At 35.5% G+C, this 20731-nt stretch overlaps 1 protein-coding gene across 1 annotated transcript; it reads left to right on the top strand.

Annotated features, from left to right (window-relative positions):
• Positions 1-13: 13 nt before the first annotated feature.
• Positions 14-9003, top strand: N6AMT1 (N-6 adenine-specific DNA methyltransferase 1). Its single transcript, XM_016129891.2, has 6 exons — positions 14-174; positions 2087-2173; positions 2868-2958; positions 4654-4737; positions 6908-7049; positions 8110-9003. Exons 1-6 carry the CDS (start codon positions 41-43, stop codon positions 8214-8216), a joined length of 645 nt encoding a protein of 214 aa, XP_015985377.2. The 5' UTR covers positions 14-40; the 3' UTR covers positions 8217-9003.
• The last annotated feature ends 11728 nt before the right edge of the window (positions 9004-20731 follow it).

Raw genomic sequence — 20731 nt, 5'->3', positions numbered from 1 at the left:
ACGCGTGCGCAGTTTTCACACATGGGACGAGGGGAGAAAGATGGCGGCGCCCAGGTTCCCCACGCCGCTGCACGGGCACGTGGGCCGCGGGACCTTTAGCGACGTGTACGAGCCTGCAGAGGATACGTTTCTGCTGCTGGACGCTCTCGAGGCGGCGGTGGCCGAGCTCAAGGGGTGCGAGAAGAGCGCGGGTCCTCGTGGGACAGGGCTTGGGCGTCCTGAAGCGGCGGCGGCGGCGGTGGCTGGGCCAAGGAAAGGACCGATGCCTTCCATCCCGAGAGGAGGAGGTGTCAGCCCACATAGCAAAGATTGACACCAGAACGCCGTCACTGACGATTTTCCTGTAGATACATGTAATGAGTGTGCCAGTAATCTGATTTTGCCTAAATTTTGTTTTGGTCTCAGGAGTTTCATACCTCCTTACCATGCCATTATGCGCATGCCCCTAAGAGCAGCGATATTATAACACATTTAAAAACAATATTCCGAAAATATTTCTTGTTAATATAAAAATATTAAATATTAAAAGCAGCGTGACGTTATTTAATGTACTCAGTACATAGAACCACCTTCTAGCAATGGAAGGGCACAAAAATGAAATGAGGTCGTGAGATGATGGAGTGAGGGTGTATTTTTAAAGCCACAATTTAGTATGCCCAAGTCTATAGCAACAGCCATTAGCCACCTAGGCACTTGAAATGTGGCTAGTGCGACAGAACTCAACTTTTCATTCAGTTGTAAAAAATTTAAATAGTTACATGCAGCAAGCAGCCTAGAGAATTTTACCTAGCACCTTATAAATACAAGATCGACTTGTTGAAATGCTCTCTATAAATTTTAAATTAATAACAAAAAGAATGAATACTTACATTTTTATGAAAATAATTGGGTAATTAAATGTATTTAAAGATCAAAACTTGAAATGGGGTTTCTTAGTATGAAACACAGCTGTCGGGCTTCAAAGATCTATCTAGTATTTTATCTCTCTTAACTTGGTCAGATTTTTCCATGTATAAAATGTCCCAACTGTTATTAAACTAGATTTTCATTGTAAACGATGGAACTTTTGATTTACTGGAATATAGACTGGAACAGTACTGTTTTATAACTTGTATTTTATTCTCAAGCTATCCCAGAATGATTTACAAGCACAAATTGGCGTTGCAAAATAATGCTGTAGAAGGAGCAAACTTCGTTATAAAGTTTTGGATATTTCTGGTCTTGGATTTTAATTACTTATAAGACCATGATAGTTATTTTCAAATAGCAGCTGCCTGGTAAGATTCAGCAGACCTTCGTACAGCATAATAAAGGTTTGTCAGATGTGTGGACTGGTCCCAAAAGTTAGAAATCCCTGGAGTTTGTTGTTGGGTAGTAATGTGGGAAGTGAGGTGCTAGTGACACCCTTAAATCCCACCAGACCTATTTCTGTAATGGAGATAGTTGGTGCTTTTGATGTATGTGTAAGATTATAGACAAGGAAATTTTAAGGACAAAAGGCATTCTTAAGATTATTATTAATATTCTAATTCTAGATACTTCAGTACTTTCCCGACTCTTTGTATAGCAGTACAAATGTGAAATTTCTTTTATGCTCTAAATATATTATCTGTAGAATGGGGGAACTTTTTTCCCTCAAATATGCTGATGGATTAATGTCCTATACTTTAAGATGATAGAGGAATGTCTTTCATAAATATTGTAACGCTATCATTTTAGGAAAAGCTAAACTAAGAGCTTCTTGGGGAAAGGGCTGATGTCTTTCATATAAAATTCCAACTTGAACAAACATTATTCCATAGTTTTTATGTAATGTTTTATAGAAATTAATCTAAAGCCATCTATTATAGTACTATTTTACGGACTTAAGTTAGACACTCAAAATTTTAACAATTTTGAATTATGTGGTATTAAATGAGCACAAAGTAGTTTTGAGACATTAGCTTATTTATAAATTTCTTTTACATTTCCATATATTTTCAGGTGAGAGATATTGCTGGAGAAATATGTATTAAAAACATGATAGTTATTTTCTGTGATGTATATTTTAATCCTACTGCACTAATATTTTATTTTGTTTTTTTAGAGTGGAAATATGTCTTGAAGTAGGTTCAGGGTCTGGAGTGGTATCTGCATTCCTAGCCACTATGATAGGTCCTCAAGCTTTGTACATGTAAGTACACATCTTCCACCAAGAGATAATATACGTACCATAAATATTGCTTGGATGAAATCATTTTTGTAAGTAGATAATATGTATCCGAAAGGGTTTATTTAAGCACAGTAAAGATTCAGATTGCAAATTAGTTTCCCTAAAAATTAACAACTTCATGTTCAAAACTGTTGTCAGACTATGTAATGATAGAAGTGCATAAGGATTCTAAGTTATCTCTAAATTTTTTCAGTAAATAATTTGATCAGAAAAAAAGTTACTAAAATTTTTTTAGAAAATTTGAGAGTATAGAAGGTATAAAAAAGAGAAAAATTACCTTTAGATTTTACCACACAGTGCAACTCGTTTTTTTCATTTTCTATGTTTTTCGTTTAACATTGTGTCAAGAGCATTTTCCTTTCAGTAATTCCTTTTAAATTTAATTTTTGATGACTGCATAGTATTCCTCCAGTAGATTCATAACTTAATAAATTCCTTCAGATGTGTGTGCAGTTGTGTATTCTTCTCTTGCACATAATATGTCTTTTTCATCAATATAACAAATCTTTTTTCCCCCCATTATTAAAGTATTCACATTTTTTCCTAAATTGCTTTATATAAAAGGAATGGGACATTCCTTGAATTTTTCAATAACAAATTTGTATCGTGGACCTAGGATGTAGTTTTTTGGGTTTTTTTTCTTTTCTGTTTTTAGGTGCACTGATATCAACCCTAATGCAGCAGCTTGTACCCTGGAGACAGCACGCTGTAACAAAGTTCATATTCAACCCATAATTACGGATTTGGTGAGTTGTTAATCCTTGCCCAATAATAATTAATTTCCTTTCAAAATAAGTTAAGATCTAAATGATTTAGGTCAAAGAAACTTGAGTAATGAATTAGCTATTAACTCACTGAAGAGTATACCCCATAGTTTATAGAGTAAGTTTTTGACTGATATAATCCTTATTGTTCACAAGTCACGGGGAATTTCTACTGGCTTGTGTAGATTAAACATTTTATGTCAGAAGTGACAGAGAATCCAGTTCAAACTGACTTAAAAAGAGTGGGGTGAAAAAAAAGGGGGTGGCTTCAGGCATAGCCGGCTGTATGAACTCGTGATATTACAGGCATCTTTTTCTTAGGTCTGAATTTCTAATGGTTCTGTTCCCTGGGAGTCTTTCCCTTCATGGTAACAAGATACTTGCTATATCTTATTTATACCTTGCTATATCTTATTATCTATATCTTATTTCTCAGCAACCCCCATGGAAAGAAAACCTTTTACTCAGTTAATCTAGCAAAAGCCCCAGAATGAGTAGTTTGGATCATCTTGGTTCATGTGCCTCTCTCAGTCTCCCACTTTTGCCAAGGGGGTTGTAATTGAAGATGAATGACTTAGACCTGCATCTTAGTCCCGCCCGCAGCTGGGTTGAGATAACCCTACCCAAACCACTTAGATTGAGAATGAGAGAGAGAGAACTTCCTCAGTGAAAATCAAGGAGAAGTAATCAGAAGAAAGGGGGAATGGGTCCTGGGCTATTGACAGCAACAAATGACAACTACAGAATCATCATTTCACTTGATTATATTAATAAAACTTGGATAATTTTGACTTTTTTTAGTTATAAATGTTAAGCGCCTTTTTATAAGCAAAAAATTATCGTAGCATGTACCAGGTTGTCATAAGAAATATAAAATGCTTTCAGTGCCCCTTTACCTGCATTCTTACACTAAAAAGGGCATTTATTTAGTTTTTCTGCTTTTCAAAATTCACAAAGGGTTTTGCAGCTTGAAAGAAAAGTAGGCCGAAGATGTAAGAGATTTTTTACATGTTACTAAAAGTTGTTACTGCTGCTGAAAACTAGATTAAGAAAGGTATTCACATGACTGACGTGAAATCAATGTGGTGATTTTGCTCTTTAAATTTTTTAACTTGTTTCTTTAATGTATCCATAATTAGTATGAACTATGTTTTTTGATAAAATAAAACTTTAGAAATAGAATTCAGAATATTTTCAATTCTTTCTTTGATAGCTAATTGTTTCAGCCAATCATTTGCAGTTAGTTAAAGAAATAGAAAGCAGAAAAACAAAATCCATCTTCTGATGTTTTGTCATCTCATAAAACATTTGTCTTGGTTAGAGAAAACATGTTTAAGTTAGCAGCTATAGCTTTCAAGTTGTATACAGATCTGTGTAGAACATATGCTACAAAATTTGAGTTTGCCTTTTTATCTTTTTATTTTATTTGAACTCAGTGTAAACATGAGCTATCGAACAACAGATTTTCTTGAACATTTTATGTTCAATCTGATAGTTTATTTTCTTTATTTTTAGGTAAATTCATATAATGTATCTGAATGAAAATGTGGAAATATCTCCATTTCTGTTTATAAGTGTGGCCTTTTAACACATTCTTTGTCTAAAAACATATTTTTAAAGATTAATTGATTTAATTTATATTCTGGCTTAAAAGTCTAATTATTGTTGAACATTTAGGTCAATGGCTTGCTACCAAGATTGAAGGAAAAAGTTGATCTTCTGGTGTTTAATCCTCCCTATGTAGTGACTCCACCTGAAGAGGTAAGACATATAACAAAATTGTTATTTTCTGTTTTCTTTCTAACATCAAATAATTTCATCACATGACATCAGTCAGCTGCTGATTTTACTCCTGATCGTCAGTGGTTGGGTACTATTGGTAGACATAGGAAAGCAACCTAAAACAAAAGGAAATACAAACTGACCCATATGTATCCTTGACAGTCCCCTCCAGATCAGGCCATGGTATTTAAATACGCTCGCGCACTTGTGTGTGCATGTGTGTGTACATATGTACGAACGTGTATACATACCCTTTATCATGAATGACAAATTTGCAAAACAAAATATTTTTAATTAACCTTAAATTCATATAGGAATTATTTTTGAAAGTCTCAGGTTTCCTCGTTTCACAGTTATTATCAAGAGCGTGGCTTGGAGTGGGAACCAACCCCCATTTCAAGTAGGGGAAAAGATTTCTCTTAAAATAACATGATTTTAAAAATCTAGTAATGAAGAAGTAACTCATATTAACCATCTCCCAATGTAAAGAGAGAATAGTCAAGGCAGACAGAGTTTACTAATTGACTGGGTGCTGGCTCTCATTTGAATTACTGTGCTTGTTTTACTCTTTGGCGATCATTCTCTGGCAAGGCCAATAAGAATCACATCCCTGAGGAGGTATACAAACAGTCCAGCACAAAGGGGTCCTAGTTCATACTGGAACAGAATGACAAAAGACAGGCTTGGGCAAAAGCTGCCATCCCCAGGCTCTCCGTCCACAGACCACTGTACCTAAAGAAACATCCAGAGAATGGGCTCCACCAAAATAAGGGGGAAAACCAAGGAAGAGGAAGCCATGAGCCCCAGAATAAGAAGGAATTATAGGAATACCAGAAATGGAAAGCCTCCTGGAAAAAAGTCATGACAAAAACAGGAACTGATGAGTTCCTAATTTAAAAAAAAAAATATGATTAATTTTGTGGAAAGCTGTATTGAGATGCCTATGATAGATATGAGAATAACTTAACATAGATGGAAAAAAATTAAGCAAATGGACATATTGAACGCCCATCAATAGCTACATAAGATGATAATTTTCCACTATATTATGCAGTCATTAAAAAAAATTAGAACTATACTAGAACACGTGAAGAGATTTACATAAGGTATTGTGTGAGAAAAGCAAAATACAGATGAGAGTGTAGAATATTAGCCTATCTTTGTAAAACATGGACAAAAAGAAAAACCGTGTGGATGTGTGTGGCGGTGTTGGGGGGTGGAGCATGGGAGAGGAGCAGACAAGCAAAACAGTAAAGGGGAAAGTGCAGTTTTTTTAATCAGGTGTATGAACATATTTCTCCTGTTTGTGAAATGGTACATGGTTATAAAATTATTTTTAATGAGGAAACATATGCCATGTTAAATGAATAAAAGCAGAGGTCACAATTGTATATTAATAAACTAAAATATGGACCAAAACTTTAAAAAAATAGAAAATACTTGTATTAAGGTTCAAGTCATTTTTGAGTGATTTTTTTCAAAATACTTATGGAAACAATATACGATGATAAGGATCTAAAGATTTTTAATACATTTATAAACTCTCAAGGGTTTTGCTTCTCCAATAGGATTAGATCATTATAGGAAAAATGTGACAAGTGAGTTCCTAAAAAAAAGTCTGTATGATTCATATGTTAAGTAATTTAGAAGAGAGCCAGATACTGTGGGACATTTTGAAACTGTTTCTGCAAAGTAAATCTCTTATAAGCTCTCCCTTCTAGTTTCTCCCAGTTCTATGTTAAATATAAGAATTACCTCTGTCTCGTTATAAGCATTGTATTAATAATATCAACTATTATTAAGTCCTTAATGTGAACAGGACACTTTTCAAATTTTATATTTCCTCATTTTTTTCCTAAAAAAAAAAATAATTTTTTATCTTTTTTGCTAATCCTATAGTGGGAAACTATTGTTTTTCTAATTTTGCAGTTAAGGAAGAAAGCTAATCACCAAGATTACACATTTAAACAAGGTTACAAAGACTAAGAAATGGTGGGGCTCAGATGAAACTTTGCTGCTTCCTGGACAGCAGAAAAATTCAAAATATGTACTTGTTTGGTGAATGTTACTTGTCACAGTGATTCAGTGTGTGGCTCTAAATGGAACGCGACTTGCATTAAAACATAACAATCCTCCTAACTGGTCACAGGTAGGAAGTCATGGAATAGAGGCCGCTTGGGCCGGTGGCAGAAATGGTCGCGAAGTCATGGACAGGTTCTTTCCTCTGGCTCTGGATCTCCTTTCACCAAGAGGATCATTTTACTTAGTTACCATTAAAGAAAACCACCCAGGTAATACAGACCAGTTTATCTTTTAACCATGTCCTTTTGCTGAAATCAGAAGTTAATAATGTGAAAGATATAATGTATAAAGTAACCTGGAATGTTATGAGTATAATCACTGTTAACAGCTAATACAACACTTGTTGAAAGAAGAGAGGGATTTTTAAGAGGTAGATCTGGTGTTTTTCAAAAAGTATTGTATTTGGGGAGAGTCAGCAGTTTTCCTCAATTTGTAAACTAATATGAAAATACAAATCTGTAATTTTCCCTTCTAACACCTCACCCTCTATATTGTGAATTTTCTCTGCATCTCTAGTCTTAATCCTCTTGACAATTCTGCTATATACTCTTTAGTTCATCTGAAGTTTTATTATGAAAGCGACCTCATGAAATGGATTTTTAGATCTTAGTTTTCAGATTACTTTGTAACTAAATTGACCATTATCTTTCTTCTCTTTTTCTGTACACTTTGGTTTGGTTTTTGTCTTATACCTTATAACCTCAGCCCCTCAAAGCACATCATGATTACTAGGTGTTTTGGGGGTTGTTTGTTTGGTTTTGGTAACTCCGTTTTCTTAGTTCAGTCTTTTTAGTGTTATTTATTTGTAAACGGGGCAGTTTTGCTTTTTTTTTCAATCTACCTGAAAGAAATAAGCTACTTTATTTACTCTCTCTCTGTGCAGTGTTACTGTACAGTTTGCCCATACCTTTATTGACATTTTTTTATCCACAAGGAAGGATATAAGGCAAAGATTGGAGCCAAGCAACTAAGAAGCTAATTGCTGTAATAACAAGTATAATTGACGTTTCTGTTGAGTCCAAAGTAGGCTACCACTGCAAAGCAGGCCATTCAGTCTAATTAGAACTCTCAGCAACACCTTGAAATACGAAGAGCTCCCATCAGTCTGAGATCCAAGTTCACTGGAATAGAAATTTTTTTGGTATACATTGTTTTCTCAGATGAATAGAATTTGTAAATAGTCTATCATGTATTAAACTGTTTAGCAGTTATACACACTTCACTAAATGATTTAATTGGATGTTACCTTTTGTTTCCATTTCATTTTAGAAGAAATTTTGAAAACAATGAAGATGAAAGGTCTGCAGGGGACTACCGCGCTGTGCAGGCAAGCAGGCCAGGAAACGCTTTCAGTCCTCAAGTTCACCAAGTCCTAAGACACAGTGTCTGCTCTCTGTATAGAAACTGAATGTATTCACCATATTTCGAAACTGAAGTCATTTCTTGATGAACAAGCAAAAATTGTCAAAAATTTGTCACATAGAAAAAGGTGGAAGAATTGGGCATTCTCTTTTACCTAGGAATCAAGCCTACAAAAATATTTACATAAATGCTAGTAAATACATACAGTATATATATAGTTTGTATTTTATATTATATATGAAAAGATATTCATTTCAGCATTACTTGTAATAGCAAAACAGGGAAATCTACCTAAATGTCCATTAGTAAAGGGATTGGTAGAAGAGATTACAATATATTCATGTCACCGAACATGAGTGACATCCGGCCATTAAATATGAATCAGATCTGGATGTACTGAACCTGAAGGGGTTCATGATGTACTTTTGAGTGAAATAAAAAAGTTGTAGATTTTTGAAAACCAACAGAGAGGGTAGGTTTGTATGTGTGTATGAGATTATCTCAGAAGATACCAGTGGGGAATGGAGGAACTTTCATTTTTTGTGTGGTAGCATGTGCATAGCGATAATGTATTATTTATATAATTTTTTTAAGCTTTTATTAAAAAAAATTTTTTTTACTTGTTTATTGTCTTTATCCTATAATTTAGAATGCCTTCTGCCTCCATTCTCCTCCCTGGTCAGATATTTCCTACCTTTTATTCTTTATCATATATTTGTTTTCTTCTTGCATATAGATTGCAAACTGCTGTACATTTTTTCTTAGATTAAGAATTGTATATAAACTCAGTACTCTTAGTCACATTTTGAAAAGCTTATATTCGTCTTTCAAGAAACGTCAAATTCCCTTTATTACACTTAGAAACCTCTTTTTCTATAACTTCCACACCATGCGTAGGGCCAGAGTGAGAGGAATCTAGATCATAATTTTGATGTGGCTACCTGAGAATCAGAACCACCTGTGGAAGCTTTTTAAGATTATAAACTCTAAACCTCACCATAGGCCCATGGTCATCTGCGAAAAGACCTAAAAATCTGTATTTTTAAAAATTTACTTCACCATTCTTTAAGACAAGCCTGCCAAAATTGAGAACTATTGCTTTAAATAGCATTGTCATTTAATCTTTAGGACAATCTACAGAAAGAGTGGAAGTATCCTTCGATGTTCAGAAAGGTTAAATAATTTGTTCAGAGAACCAGAGTAATAGAGGTAAAGCCAGTATGGCAGCTTTGAGACACAGCTGTGACTTCAGAAACTTTTAATCCATTTGTTTATGCCACTTTCAGCAGCAAAAATGCTAAAATTAGTATATTCATGAATCTGATATCTGTAAATGGATTCCCCTTCCCAGAAGTAGTGCTCTATGAAATCTTATAAATAACCTCTCTTATCCCAGGAAGAAAGTAAAAAGATGGAAAAAACCTTCTTAGAATGTTATTGTGGGTTTTTAGTCATAATTTTGGAGAATGGGGTCTTGAATATTTTTCAGATAATGTTTGAAACACTTTAAAATTAGCATAAAGGACTTCTATCAGCTTAAGAGACTAAAACCATAGGAATACTACATAAAAGGCATGTGTCCCTCCCCTCACCCTCCAGATTCAAATGTCGAAGCCCTAATTCCCAGTACCTCGGAATGTGAGGTAGTTGGAGGTAGGGCCTTTAAGGAGAGAAGTTAAGATGAGTTCATTAGGGAGGGCCCTAGTCCAGGCTGACCGATATCCTTATCCAGAGAGATTAGTACATATAGAGACATACCAGGGTTGGCTGCTCACAGAAGAAAGACCAGGTGAGACAGGAAGTTATCTGCAAGCCAGGAGACAGGCCTTGAGAAACTGAGCTGGCTAACACCTTCATCTTGGACTTCCAGCCTCCAGAACTGTGAGAAATTTCTGTTGTTTAAGCCACCCAGCCTGTGGTATTTTGTCACGGTAGCTCTAACAAACTAATACAGCAGCCAAAGACAGGGAAGTCCCTATATCATTGTAAAGAAGAGAAAGAATGCTGGTATGAAAAGTGGGTGCTGGTGCCCTGGTGACCAATAAGGCCTGGGGCCCTGAGCCTTCAGGAGGAGAGCTGCAGTTATAGCTCCCTTGGCATTAAAAAGAGCTGTTCAAGGTTCTTAAAAAGAGGGCCTGTAACACTACATCATTTAGCCCAGGGAGAGCAGCAGCAAAAAAAAAAAAAAAATGAACTTCATCTAGACCTTGAATAGAAAGAAAAATAGTAATGATCTGTGGTCTGAGCTACACTCTGTTAGAGGATTTGTATTGTCTGTGTGCGGTACCAACATTAACAAGAAAATTTTAACAGTAAAGGTAACCAGACCATTGATCACCACGAAGTTAAACTACAATCAGTAAAAGCAGAAAAAAACAACAGAATTGGACACCAAAGGAATACAAATAGTGCGACTGTTCTATCCATATTATAGAACAAGTTCAAGTCGACTTCTAGAAATGAGAAGTAGAATTCCTGAAATCAAAAACCATAATGAATAAGGTAGACAGCTAAAAAAGAGAATTAATGATGATGAAGGATAGAATGAAAAGGTCTAGCAAAACAAGAGTCCCAAAAAGAATGTAAAAGAGGCAATATTTGGAAAGATAATAGCTAATATTTTTCCAGAATTGACTTTTAAAAAAGAAGATAGATCCTGGAAGCATAAACAGACTAAAGGGAAATCCACACTTAGACGTGTAGTAGTGACACTGTGAAACACCAAAGGCAGGGATCTTAAAAGGCTGTCAAAAGGAAGGCACGAATCACTGTCAAGCAGGGTTTGGCAAACTGTTTCTGTAACGCAAGTATTAGAACACAGCCATACCCATTCACTGGGTGTTGCCTATGGCTGCTTTGGCTTACAGTGGCAGAGTTGAGAAGTTTCAAGGAGACCACAAAAGCCATAAGGCCCACAAACCACCAAATATTTACTGTCTATCCCTTTAATATGTTTGCCAACCCCTGCTATAAAGGAATGAGAATTGAAATAACAATAGACCTCTCAAACAGCAACAATGGAAGCTAGAAGCTGGAAGCCAGTGGAAAAACATCTTCAAAATGTTGAGAATAATGGTTCTGCTGTGTTCCAGGAAAACTGTCTCAAATGAGGTTTTAAAAAGTAACATTTATATGTAAAAACAAGGACGTTTACCAACAAGAGATCTACAATAGAAGTTTTAAAATAAGTATTTCAAGGACAAAGGGAAAATATCTTCAGAGGTAAAGATAAATATGCATGTATGGTAGGCTGAGTAATAGCTCCCTAAATTATCAATGTTCTAATCCCTAGACCCCTGTGAATGTTACTTTGTATAGCAAAAGGAACTTGGCAGATGTGATTCAGTTAAGGATCATGAGATGGAGAGAGAATCCTGGGTTATTCAAGTGGCCCTAAATGTAATCTCAGGCGCCTTATGAGAGACAATGGGAGATTTTACAAGAGAGAAGGTATCAGGGTAAGCTGCCTGCTGTTACAGCCCCAAAGTGTCTTGGGCATAAGGAAGCCAGAGTTATTGTGTGCTGAGGTAGGTCACAGTCCCGAACGGTTGTGGAAAGGGGGCTGGCAGGGGGGCTGTATTCCATGCAGTCATGCATCAGCCCAGAACCTTTCCGTCTTGTGACGCCACCATCTCCAAGGATGGAGGATAACACATTGGAGATTTTCATGGGCCAGTTTTATGAGCGGCTTCCCTCACTTCCTCCTTTATTGCATCAGCCAGAACCCAACCTCATTGCAAAGTCGGCAAAATTAATTCAGCCACTCAGGAAGGAGAGGAAATAAAATGATATGTGGAGCACTAGCAGCTTCTGCTGTCTGGGAACAGTTCTCATTCGTTGTTCTCTGTGATTCAATTCTGCATTGTCTGTCCTTCCCCTTGGCCACATATGAGATGGGTGTTGCCTGGTGCCACCACTACGTACAGCATGTGACCTATAGTCAGCATGGAAAAGGAAAAGAAAATGGAGGATTGTGTACGGGAGATTTTTATGGGCCAGTCCTGGAGGTAGATGTATCCCTCTGTCCACATTCCAATGGCTAGAACATTTGGGGGGTTTGGAAATTTTTGCTGTCAGCTTCCTACCCAAGGTACATTCCAAAAGCATGAGGTTTGTTTTTTTGGAGGTAGGCTTTAGGTTTCTCTGACAATAGATTTCTTTGAGAATTGACTGGGCTTTTGATACATTTGCCGAGTCCCATATGCCAATCACTACATCCAATTCATTTTGTCCTAGACATAGGTCTCGAAAGCGCTTTGTATCTTCTTTACATCCATGCCTTTCTCTCAAAACAATGGTAGAATTGGACGATGGGAAGATAGCATTCTTAATCTGATCTTAAGAAGACCGTTATTTTACTTTTGGGAATCTAAAAGCTGTCAGATTTTTCAATCATCCATTACCTCTCATTTTTACATTTTCTCTGACTTCCCATTACTTTTTATAAACTGGTCCATTGTTTCCAATAACACCTTTCCAATATGCAGTCAATAACAGTCAACATCCATTATAAACAGTTTTCCAACCTCTTCCCTTAAAGCTCAGCTGGTACTTAAATATTACTTCTCACAGTTTTACCAATTGTTTTGCCAATGTATAACATAGGTCACCATCTTCCCAGTTTCTGATATCAATTAACTCACCTCTCTTCACTCCACAGATGACTAAACCAAAACCACATATTTTAGGATTTTATCAAACAGCACTCCACTTCAATGTATCGGAGTTCTTTGTTAGTGAGACACGGCATAAGTTTTTGACGGCTTGCTTACTCATTCTGTAGTCTAATATCTTTGTCTAGGGGATGAAGAGTCCTCTGTGCCATTCGATCATTGAGAGACTTAGGCAGGGTTCTTCTATTTTGTACCACTGTCACTTTTGGTTTCTAAGTCAACATGGTTAGGGGAAAGAAAAAAAAAATGGTAGATCATGCATGGGAGATTTTTATGAGCTAGTCCTGGAAGTAGCATAAATCACTTAGCATGCCACTGGCCAGATTTCAGTCAGATGTTACCAATATAGTTGAACTTCAGGTCCAAGAAGAAGAGAGAATTCTTTCCCCAGCTAATTGTATGAGGCAAGTGTAACCTTAATAACAAAACCAGATAAGGATTGTATGAGAAAGGAAAATTGCAGGCCAATCACATCAACATAAAGGAAAAAATGAATAAAACTTCAACAAACTAAATCTAGCAGTCTACATAAATCAGATGATACACCATAACCAAGTCAAGTTTATCTCAGGAATGTAAGCATGGTTTAATAGAAAAATCTATAAATTCCATTTATCATTCTAACAGATTAAAGAAGAAAAACACATTATCATCTCAACAGATGTGGAAAAACATGTTAAAATTCAATATACTTAGAAAACTAGAATGAGAAAGAACTTTTTAAACTGGATTATGGCCTGTATACCAAAATCTATGGCAAATAATCTTAAAGGAGAAATTCTGGAAGCATTCCCCTTTCGAATCAGAAACAAGACAAGATACCACTTATCACCACTCCTTTTTAACTTTTCCACTGGGAGTGTTGGCCAGCAAATGAGAAAAATAAATCAAAAAGGATAGGAAAGGATAATGAGATTGAAATTATTAACAGATGATATGATTATTTACTAAGAAAACCCAAAAGCAGCTACAGACAATAAGAGACCTATAAGATCAATATTCAAAACTTATTTGCATTTCTATGCACGAGGCCCCTCAAAAGAGAAAAATAAATGTACTTTAAGACCATTTACAATGTCACAGGCAAGTCACTGTGAAATGAGTCTAACATATGCATAAAACCAGCATGCATAAAGTTTCAAAATTTGATTAAAAAACATTTTAAAGACCTAAATAAGTCGATAGTTACTCCATGTTAAAGAATAGGAAGACTCGACAATATAAAGATACCAATTATTCCTATAGATACAGTAAAATTCCACTCAAAATCCCAATAGGGTTTTTTGGAACTTGAACGAATGACCAAGAACAGCCAATACATTCCCAAATAATAAGAGGAGCGTGGAGGAGGTTGAACTACCCAGATGTGAAATATTTATTTTTACACAACAGTAATTAAGACAGTTTTGTATTGGCCCAAAGGCAGACAAAACAGAATAGAAAACCCATAAAGAAACATATACATATATAGAAATGTATGTATTATGGAGATGGCACTGTTGATCAAATGGAAAAATGTATGACTAGTACTGGTATAAATGACAAAAATTGGATTCTTACCTTACACCATATACAAAAGTGCACTAAATGGAGTAAATATAAGTCTGAATTTTTAAGTTTTAGAAAAAATATGGGAGAATATCCTTATGACATCAAGGAAGAAAAGAATTTCTATGAATGATTAAAACATCCTAAAAGACTGATAAATAAAGCTACATTAAAATTAAAGTTATTCATCAAAAGGCACCATAAAGTAAATGAGACAATTCACAAAGTAGTTTTCAACACATGTAGAGTTTAGTAGCCAGAATAAAGAATTCTTATAAATTAGGAAGTAGAAAAGCGAACAATAGAAATCCAATATAAAAGTGTTAAAATTATAATAGAAAATATTATGTCTAATAAATATATGGAAATCCCAATACTGTTAATTAGGAAAATGCAAATCAGGACTAAATGAGATATTTTAGACCCACTAAATTAGCAGAAACAATGTGACAATCTCAAGCACTGGTGAAGATATGCAGTTGAGCATCTCACAACAGTAAGTCATGTCAGAGTCAGAATTAACAGGTGGTGCCAGTCTTGGCTCTCAGGAGTGAGGCATCACCTATGTTGATGGGCTTAGTCCCTGAGCACCTGCTTGACCTTTTTTAAGGTGCAAATGATTATTAGTGAAGTATGCTCACGTGGAGGGCACGAGACGCAGTGACTACCGTATGTACCACGGCACTAGTACAAAGTGGTGGCTAAACTTCCCACAGCTAGAAGTGCTGGTAATAGAGAACTCGAAAGTGTTGATGCAAACTTTGGAGAGTCGGCCATAAAAGGAATTACAACTTCTGTCATATTACGGTCTTGCATCACTCACTCTGGAGGAATCCAGATGCCACGTTTGTGAAGATGGTCAAGCAGCCCCATGGAGACATCCATGTGGTGAGGGGCCACACTCTCCTGCCCACAGCTGTGCAAGTGAACTATTTGGAAGAGGATCGTCCAACCCCAATCGAGCCGTCAGATGACGACAGCAGACAGAGCCAACATCTTGGTCTCAACTTCAAGATCAACATCTTGATCTCAGAACCACCAAGATAAGCCATCCTCAAAACGCTGGCCCATAGAAACTATGTTAGACAATACATATTTGTTGTTTTAAACTGCTAAGCTTTGGATTGATGACTAATAAAATCTAATAGCTTTCTACTGCGTATTATGCTTTAACTTAATGTGTAACATGCACATTATCATTAGATATTGTATCAACAGAATGAATTTCCAAAAGGCTTATTTAGTTCCTTGAATTTTAAAAATTTTGAACCAATTTTGACATTGATTTAACTGATGTATTTTGACATATCTCATGACATTGATAGAAAACTGGCATTATTTAACTGCAAAGTTCTGCTAATGAAATGCATTTATAATTATATCTTTGATTTTCTTATGTAAAATAAGAAAAATTGGAGCAAAAAATGAAATTATTTTAGAATAATCACTAGATTTAAATGAAAAGTCAGAGTTTCACAGAGTGATCACAAAAGTGCTTTTTGCAGTGGCTTGTAATAAAATCATTGTCTTTGAGCACAGTCATCTTAAAATAATCATGAAGTAGATAGGGCTGCTTATTTAGCTGATTTCCTAAGAGTTTATACCTCCCTGGCTCCCATGGTGTATGGTAAATATCATCATCTTTCATTAAAAATTTTTGACTGAGTTTAAGCAAAATGGAACCAAAATTTAGAGGACTTGTTGGAAAAGGTTTGATGCAGTTGTAGGACACTATCAGCGTATTACGAAGTAGGCTCAGTGTACCTGAAACTCCAGTTATTGACTGGATCTATCTATGTTCTTACCCCACAAACACTGAATATTATGAAGTCTGTCAGGGTGAGTCTCTTCTGAACTAAAATTGACATAGTCTACAAATTATCCAAAGTGAAAAGATCAAGTTAAATTCAAACAAAAATATACAGAGACAGCTCTTGAACCAAGACAGATGGCACTCTAGTTTGAGATCAAAGAAAAAGGGAAAGTGTGACACAGCTGATTGACCAGTGCTTTTATGGGCCAGCCTCTGTCCATCCAGGCCTGAGCTGGTGAATATGTATATAAAAAAGCTCTACATGCATTAAGACATAACATAGAGGGTATGTCCCAAAATATGCTCAAGCAGGAATACAAAAATATTGCGTGTGTAGTACATTATTGCTATGAAGGTTATAATTTGTTTAAAGAAGAAAATGAATAGAATTGATATTAGGGGAATAATTTAAGTACTTGCTTTCCTCCAGTGGGACTTCTGAGTTTGGCTAAGTACATTAACTTTTATCAGGCCAACTACTCTAGCCAAAAAATAGATATAAATATAGAAATACAAAATGGAGATATCTGCTTGAATAGACTAAAGCTACACAGAAGTGAGACTGACATCTTAGCACTTCTTTTCCCCTTAAGGCAACTGTAAAGTCATAAGCAGCAGCCCAAGGCTGAAAAGCTAAAAGATTGAAAGCAAAGCAGAAAATGGTGGCTAAGAGCTTAAAAAAGTAAGCAGAGTTTAAGGCAGTCTTACAGGTCTGTGGATACAAAACTTGGAGTTCAGGGTCAGCCAAGGTGAAAGAGCTCTGGATGAAATGTGATATACTAACCCTCAAGAGGACTGAATTACAGCTTTGAACCAGCTAATTCTCAGTGATCTGCTCTTGTCCAAACTGCCTGTTAGAAGCAAAAAACAAATATTTTCTGGACAAAGATAACATTATCAAGAGTTAATGTCATCATCTCGATAAGTTTTCATACATAATGTCAGATATTCAGGCAAAAATTTTTCCACTAGGAGAGAAGACCAAATGGTTGAAAATCAAGAGAAAAAGAGAAGCTGATATTAAGAATTATCCCAACATAGAGTTCAAAATAACTTCCAAGTAACTGTGTAACATGTTCAAGAAAATATACGAGGTGAAGAATTTAGCATAATGTAAAATAAAAAATAGAAATTATAGAAATAAAAATAATGTAATAAATTAAGAATTCAGTTGATGAGGAATCAACAGATTAGACACAGCTGAGGAAAAGATTGATGAATGAGAAGATAGGTCAATAGAAAAAAATCCATACTGAACATGAAGATAAAAAGGAAACAAGAAAACAGAAAAGAGGACACATGGTTCGTGGTGAAAAGTCCTAATTGGGTAGGAGAAAAAAATAGAAAAGTGGTATTTGAAGAGTTGATGCCTCAGAATTTATCAAGATGACTAAAGACATCAAATAACATTCAAGTAGTTTTATAACCCCAAGCAGAAAAAGTTCACACCTATAGCCACCACAGTATGTATTCAAAACCAGAGAACATCCTAAAAGAAGATGGAAGTAGGGTAGGAAAGGGACACATTTCCTTAAAAAGAATAACAAAACTTACATATTCTTTGCAACAGAAAAAAAAAAATGGAACCTTAAAAGACAAATAACATTGTCAAGGTGATGAAAGAAGTGACAGAGATGCAGAAAAGAATGAAGAGCAGTGCAAAGAGTAAACATGGTGGCAAATATACATTGATTTACAGAGTTATGAAACCATGTTTTGTGAGTTTTAAAATATAAAGAAAAATAAAGTTCTTGAAAACAAGACAAAAACCAATAATACTGAAGTTATTCTAAGGTTCTTGAATTGTCTATCAATTGGTAAAATTATTAATTTATATGAGGTGTTAAGTCAACTATGAATGTAATCTCTAGGATAACCTTAGATAATAAACCAATATAAACATTTTACTTATAAAATATGAAAATAAAAAGTACTCAATCCAAAAGAAGGCAAAAAAAAAAGAAAAAAGAAACAAGAGATGAGATAATTAGAAAACTAATTATAAAAATATATCTATAATTGCATTATGTAAATGAGCTAAATATTACAACTAAAAACTAGAGATTGTTTGACAGGATAGAAAAGATTGTACATTTTAAAGGCATATGCAATTCTAGAAAATGATGGTCATCCCAGTTTGCAAATATTGACTAGTATTAGAAAAACAGTTCTTATACAAATATGAGTTATAGACAGTTGTCCTCTCATATCTGTTCACTCCAGCTCCTTAATCAATAGAACATATGGTTTTTAGCTGGACATATGGCTGCTTGAAATAAAGATTATATTTTCCAGCTTCTGTAGCTGGGGGTAGACACAATTATAAATTCTTTCCAATGGAATGTAAGTAAAAGTGCTGTGTGTCACTTGTGAGAAGTGTCCCTAAAGCAATGGAGTATGTCTTTCTTCACCTTTCTTCCTTTGTGCTTGAACTTGAAGCAAAATGGCTTGAACTTGAACAGTCACCTTGGACCATGAAGCAGAGTGACACATTGAGAATAGCGGACCAACAACAGAAGAAACCTAGGTCCATATACATAAGGATCCTAGTTCCCTGATGATTACGGGTATTGTAATAGCCCTGAACTGCTTACCTCTAAACTTCATTTACAAGAGAGATACATTTCTTTCTTATTTAAACCACATTTACTTTGAATTTTTTGTCACTCAGAGCCAAACCTAATCAATACTAAATTCTTAAAAAACCTCTCCCGAAATTAAAGAATATTAACATCCTTCTAAAATACAGATCTCAGTATAGTAGCCAGAATATATTTTAGAAAGTCTTAAAACTCAATGACAAATCCCAATTTTAAAATGAGCAAAAGATTTGAACAGATATTTATCCAAAGAAGGTACAGTCATATGCTGCGTAACCTTTCAGTCAACAACAGACTGCATATACGACGTGGTTCCATAACATTGTAACGAAGCTGAACAATTCCTATCACTTAGTGACGTCACAGCTATCGTAACACAATGCATTACTCATGTTTGCGCCGATGCTTGTGTAAACCTACTGCACTGCATTTGTATAGAAGCAAAGGACATACAATCGTGTACAACACTTAATACTTGATAATAATAATAAATGACTATGTTACTGGATTTTATATTTACTATATTATTCCTTTTATCATTATCATAGAGTGTACTTTTTTTACTCACTAAAAGTTTGCTGTCAAAGCGTGCCGTGTTATGCTGGCGGCAGCTTCAGATCTCTCTAGTGTTTACCTCGTCTCTTGATTACATCTTTTTCTCTTGCGCTTTCATCTCATGTTGTTTTACAAATTCAGTGGAGCCTGTGTAGTGTGTGTGAGGTCTACAGTAGAGTACGGTCATGTCCAGGCCTTCACATTCACTCACCACTTACTCACTCACTCGCCCAGAGCAACTTCCAGTCCCGTAAGCTTCATGCATGGTGAGTCCCCTATACAGGTGTACCATTTTTTAAAAATCTTTTATATCATACTTTTACCTTTTCTATGTTTAGATACATAATTATCACTGTGTTACATTTGCTTACAGTATTCAGTACAGTAACATGCTATATAAGTTTGTAGCCTACGAGCAAATAGCCTCTACCATACAGCCTAGGTGTGCAGTAGGCCATACCATGTAGGTTTGAGAAGTACACTCTAGGGTGTTTGCACAAGGACAAAATAGCCTAGCAATGCATTTCTCAGAAGGTATCCCCATCATTAAGCGGTACATGGTCAATAAGTACATGAAAAGATGCTCAATGTCATTAGCTATTAGAGGAATTCAAGACCATAACAAGATATCACTATTCATACCTACCAGGATGGCTATAATTTTTTAAAAAAAAGAAAAGTAAAATAACAAGTGTCGGTGAGGATGTGAAGAAACTGGAACCCTCATACGCTGCTGAGTAGGAATGTAAAATGCAGCAGCTACTATGGAAAACAGTTTGGTGTTTCCTAAAATCACCAGCAATTCTATTCTTATGTATATACCTGAAAGAATTTAAAACAAGTACTCACAAAAATACTTGTACACAAACGTTCATAATAGAACCAGTATTCATGATGGCAAAAAGGCAGAAACAACCCAGACGTGTATCAATGTATGAATGGATAAGCAAATTGTGGTATACACATGCTACAGGATATTATTCAACCATAAAAGAGAAGGACGTACTGATACATGCTACAATGTGGATGAACCATGACAAAATGCTAAGTGAAAGAAGCCAGGCACAAAAGGTCACGTGTTTTATGATTCTAGTTATATGGAATGTCCAGAACAGGTAAATCCATAGAGACAGAGAGCAGACTGGTGGTTCCCAGGGTCAGGGTGGACTATGCCACTAAACTCTCTACTTTAAATGATTAATTTTATGTTACATGAATTTCACTTCATCAAAAAAAAAAGTATACCTAGCAAAAACTATATAACCAACAAACCTGTTAAGAACAAAAAAGCGCCTCCCCTCCACAGTCCTGATAAAAGGCTGTTTTATAGCCAGTAACAA

The sequence above is a fragment of the Rousettus aegyptiacus genome, unplaced genomic scaffold (assembly GCF_014176215.1).
Source record: "Rousettus aegyptiacus isolate mRouAeg1 unplaced genomic scaffold, mRouAeg1.p scaffold_m13_p_4, whole genome shotgun sequence".
Classification (NCBI taxonomy): Eukaryota; Metazoa; Chordata; class Mammalia; order Chiroptera; family Pteropodidae; genus Rousettus; species Rousettus aegyptiacus.
The sequence above is the reverse complement of the archived record's forward strand: the minus strand, read 5'-3'. Positions and strand labels throughout refer to the sequence as shown.

Coding starts and splice junctions, on each gene's coding strand:
- N6AMT1 (XM_016129891.2), top strand. CDS start 41: ATGGCGGCGCCCAGGTTCCCCACGCCGCTGCACGGGCACGTGGGCCGC. Junction 175..2,086: donor GCGGTGGCCGAGCTCAAGGG/GTGCGAGAAGAG, acceptor TTGTTTTTTTAG/AGTGGAAATATGTCTTGAAG. Junction 7,050..8,109: donor CATTAAAGAAAACCACCCAG/GTAATACAGACC, acceptor ATTTCATTTTAG/AAGAAATTTTGAAAACAATG.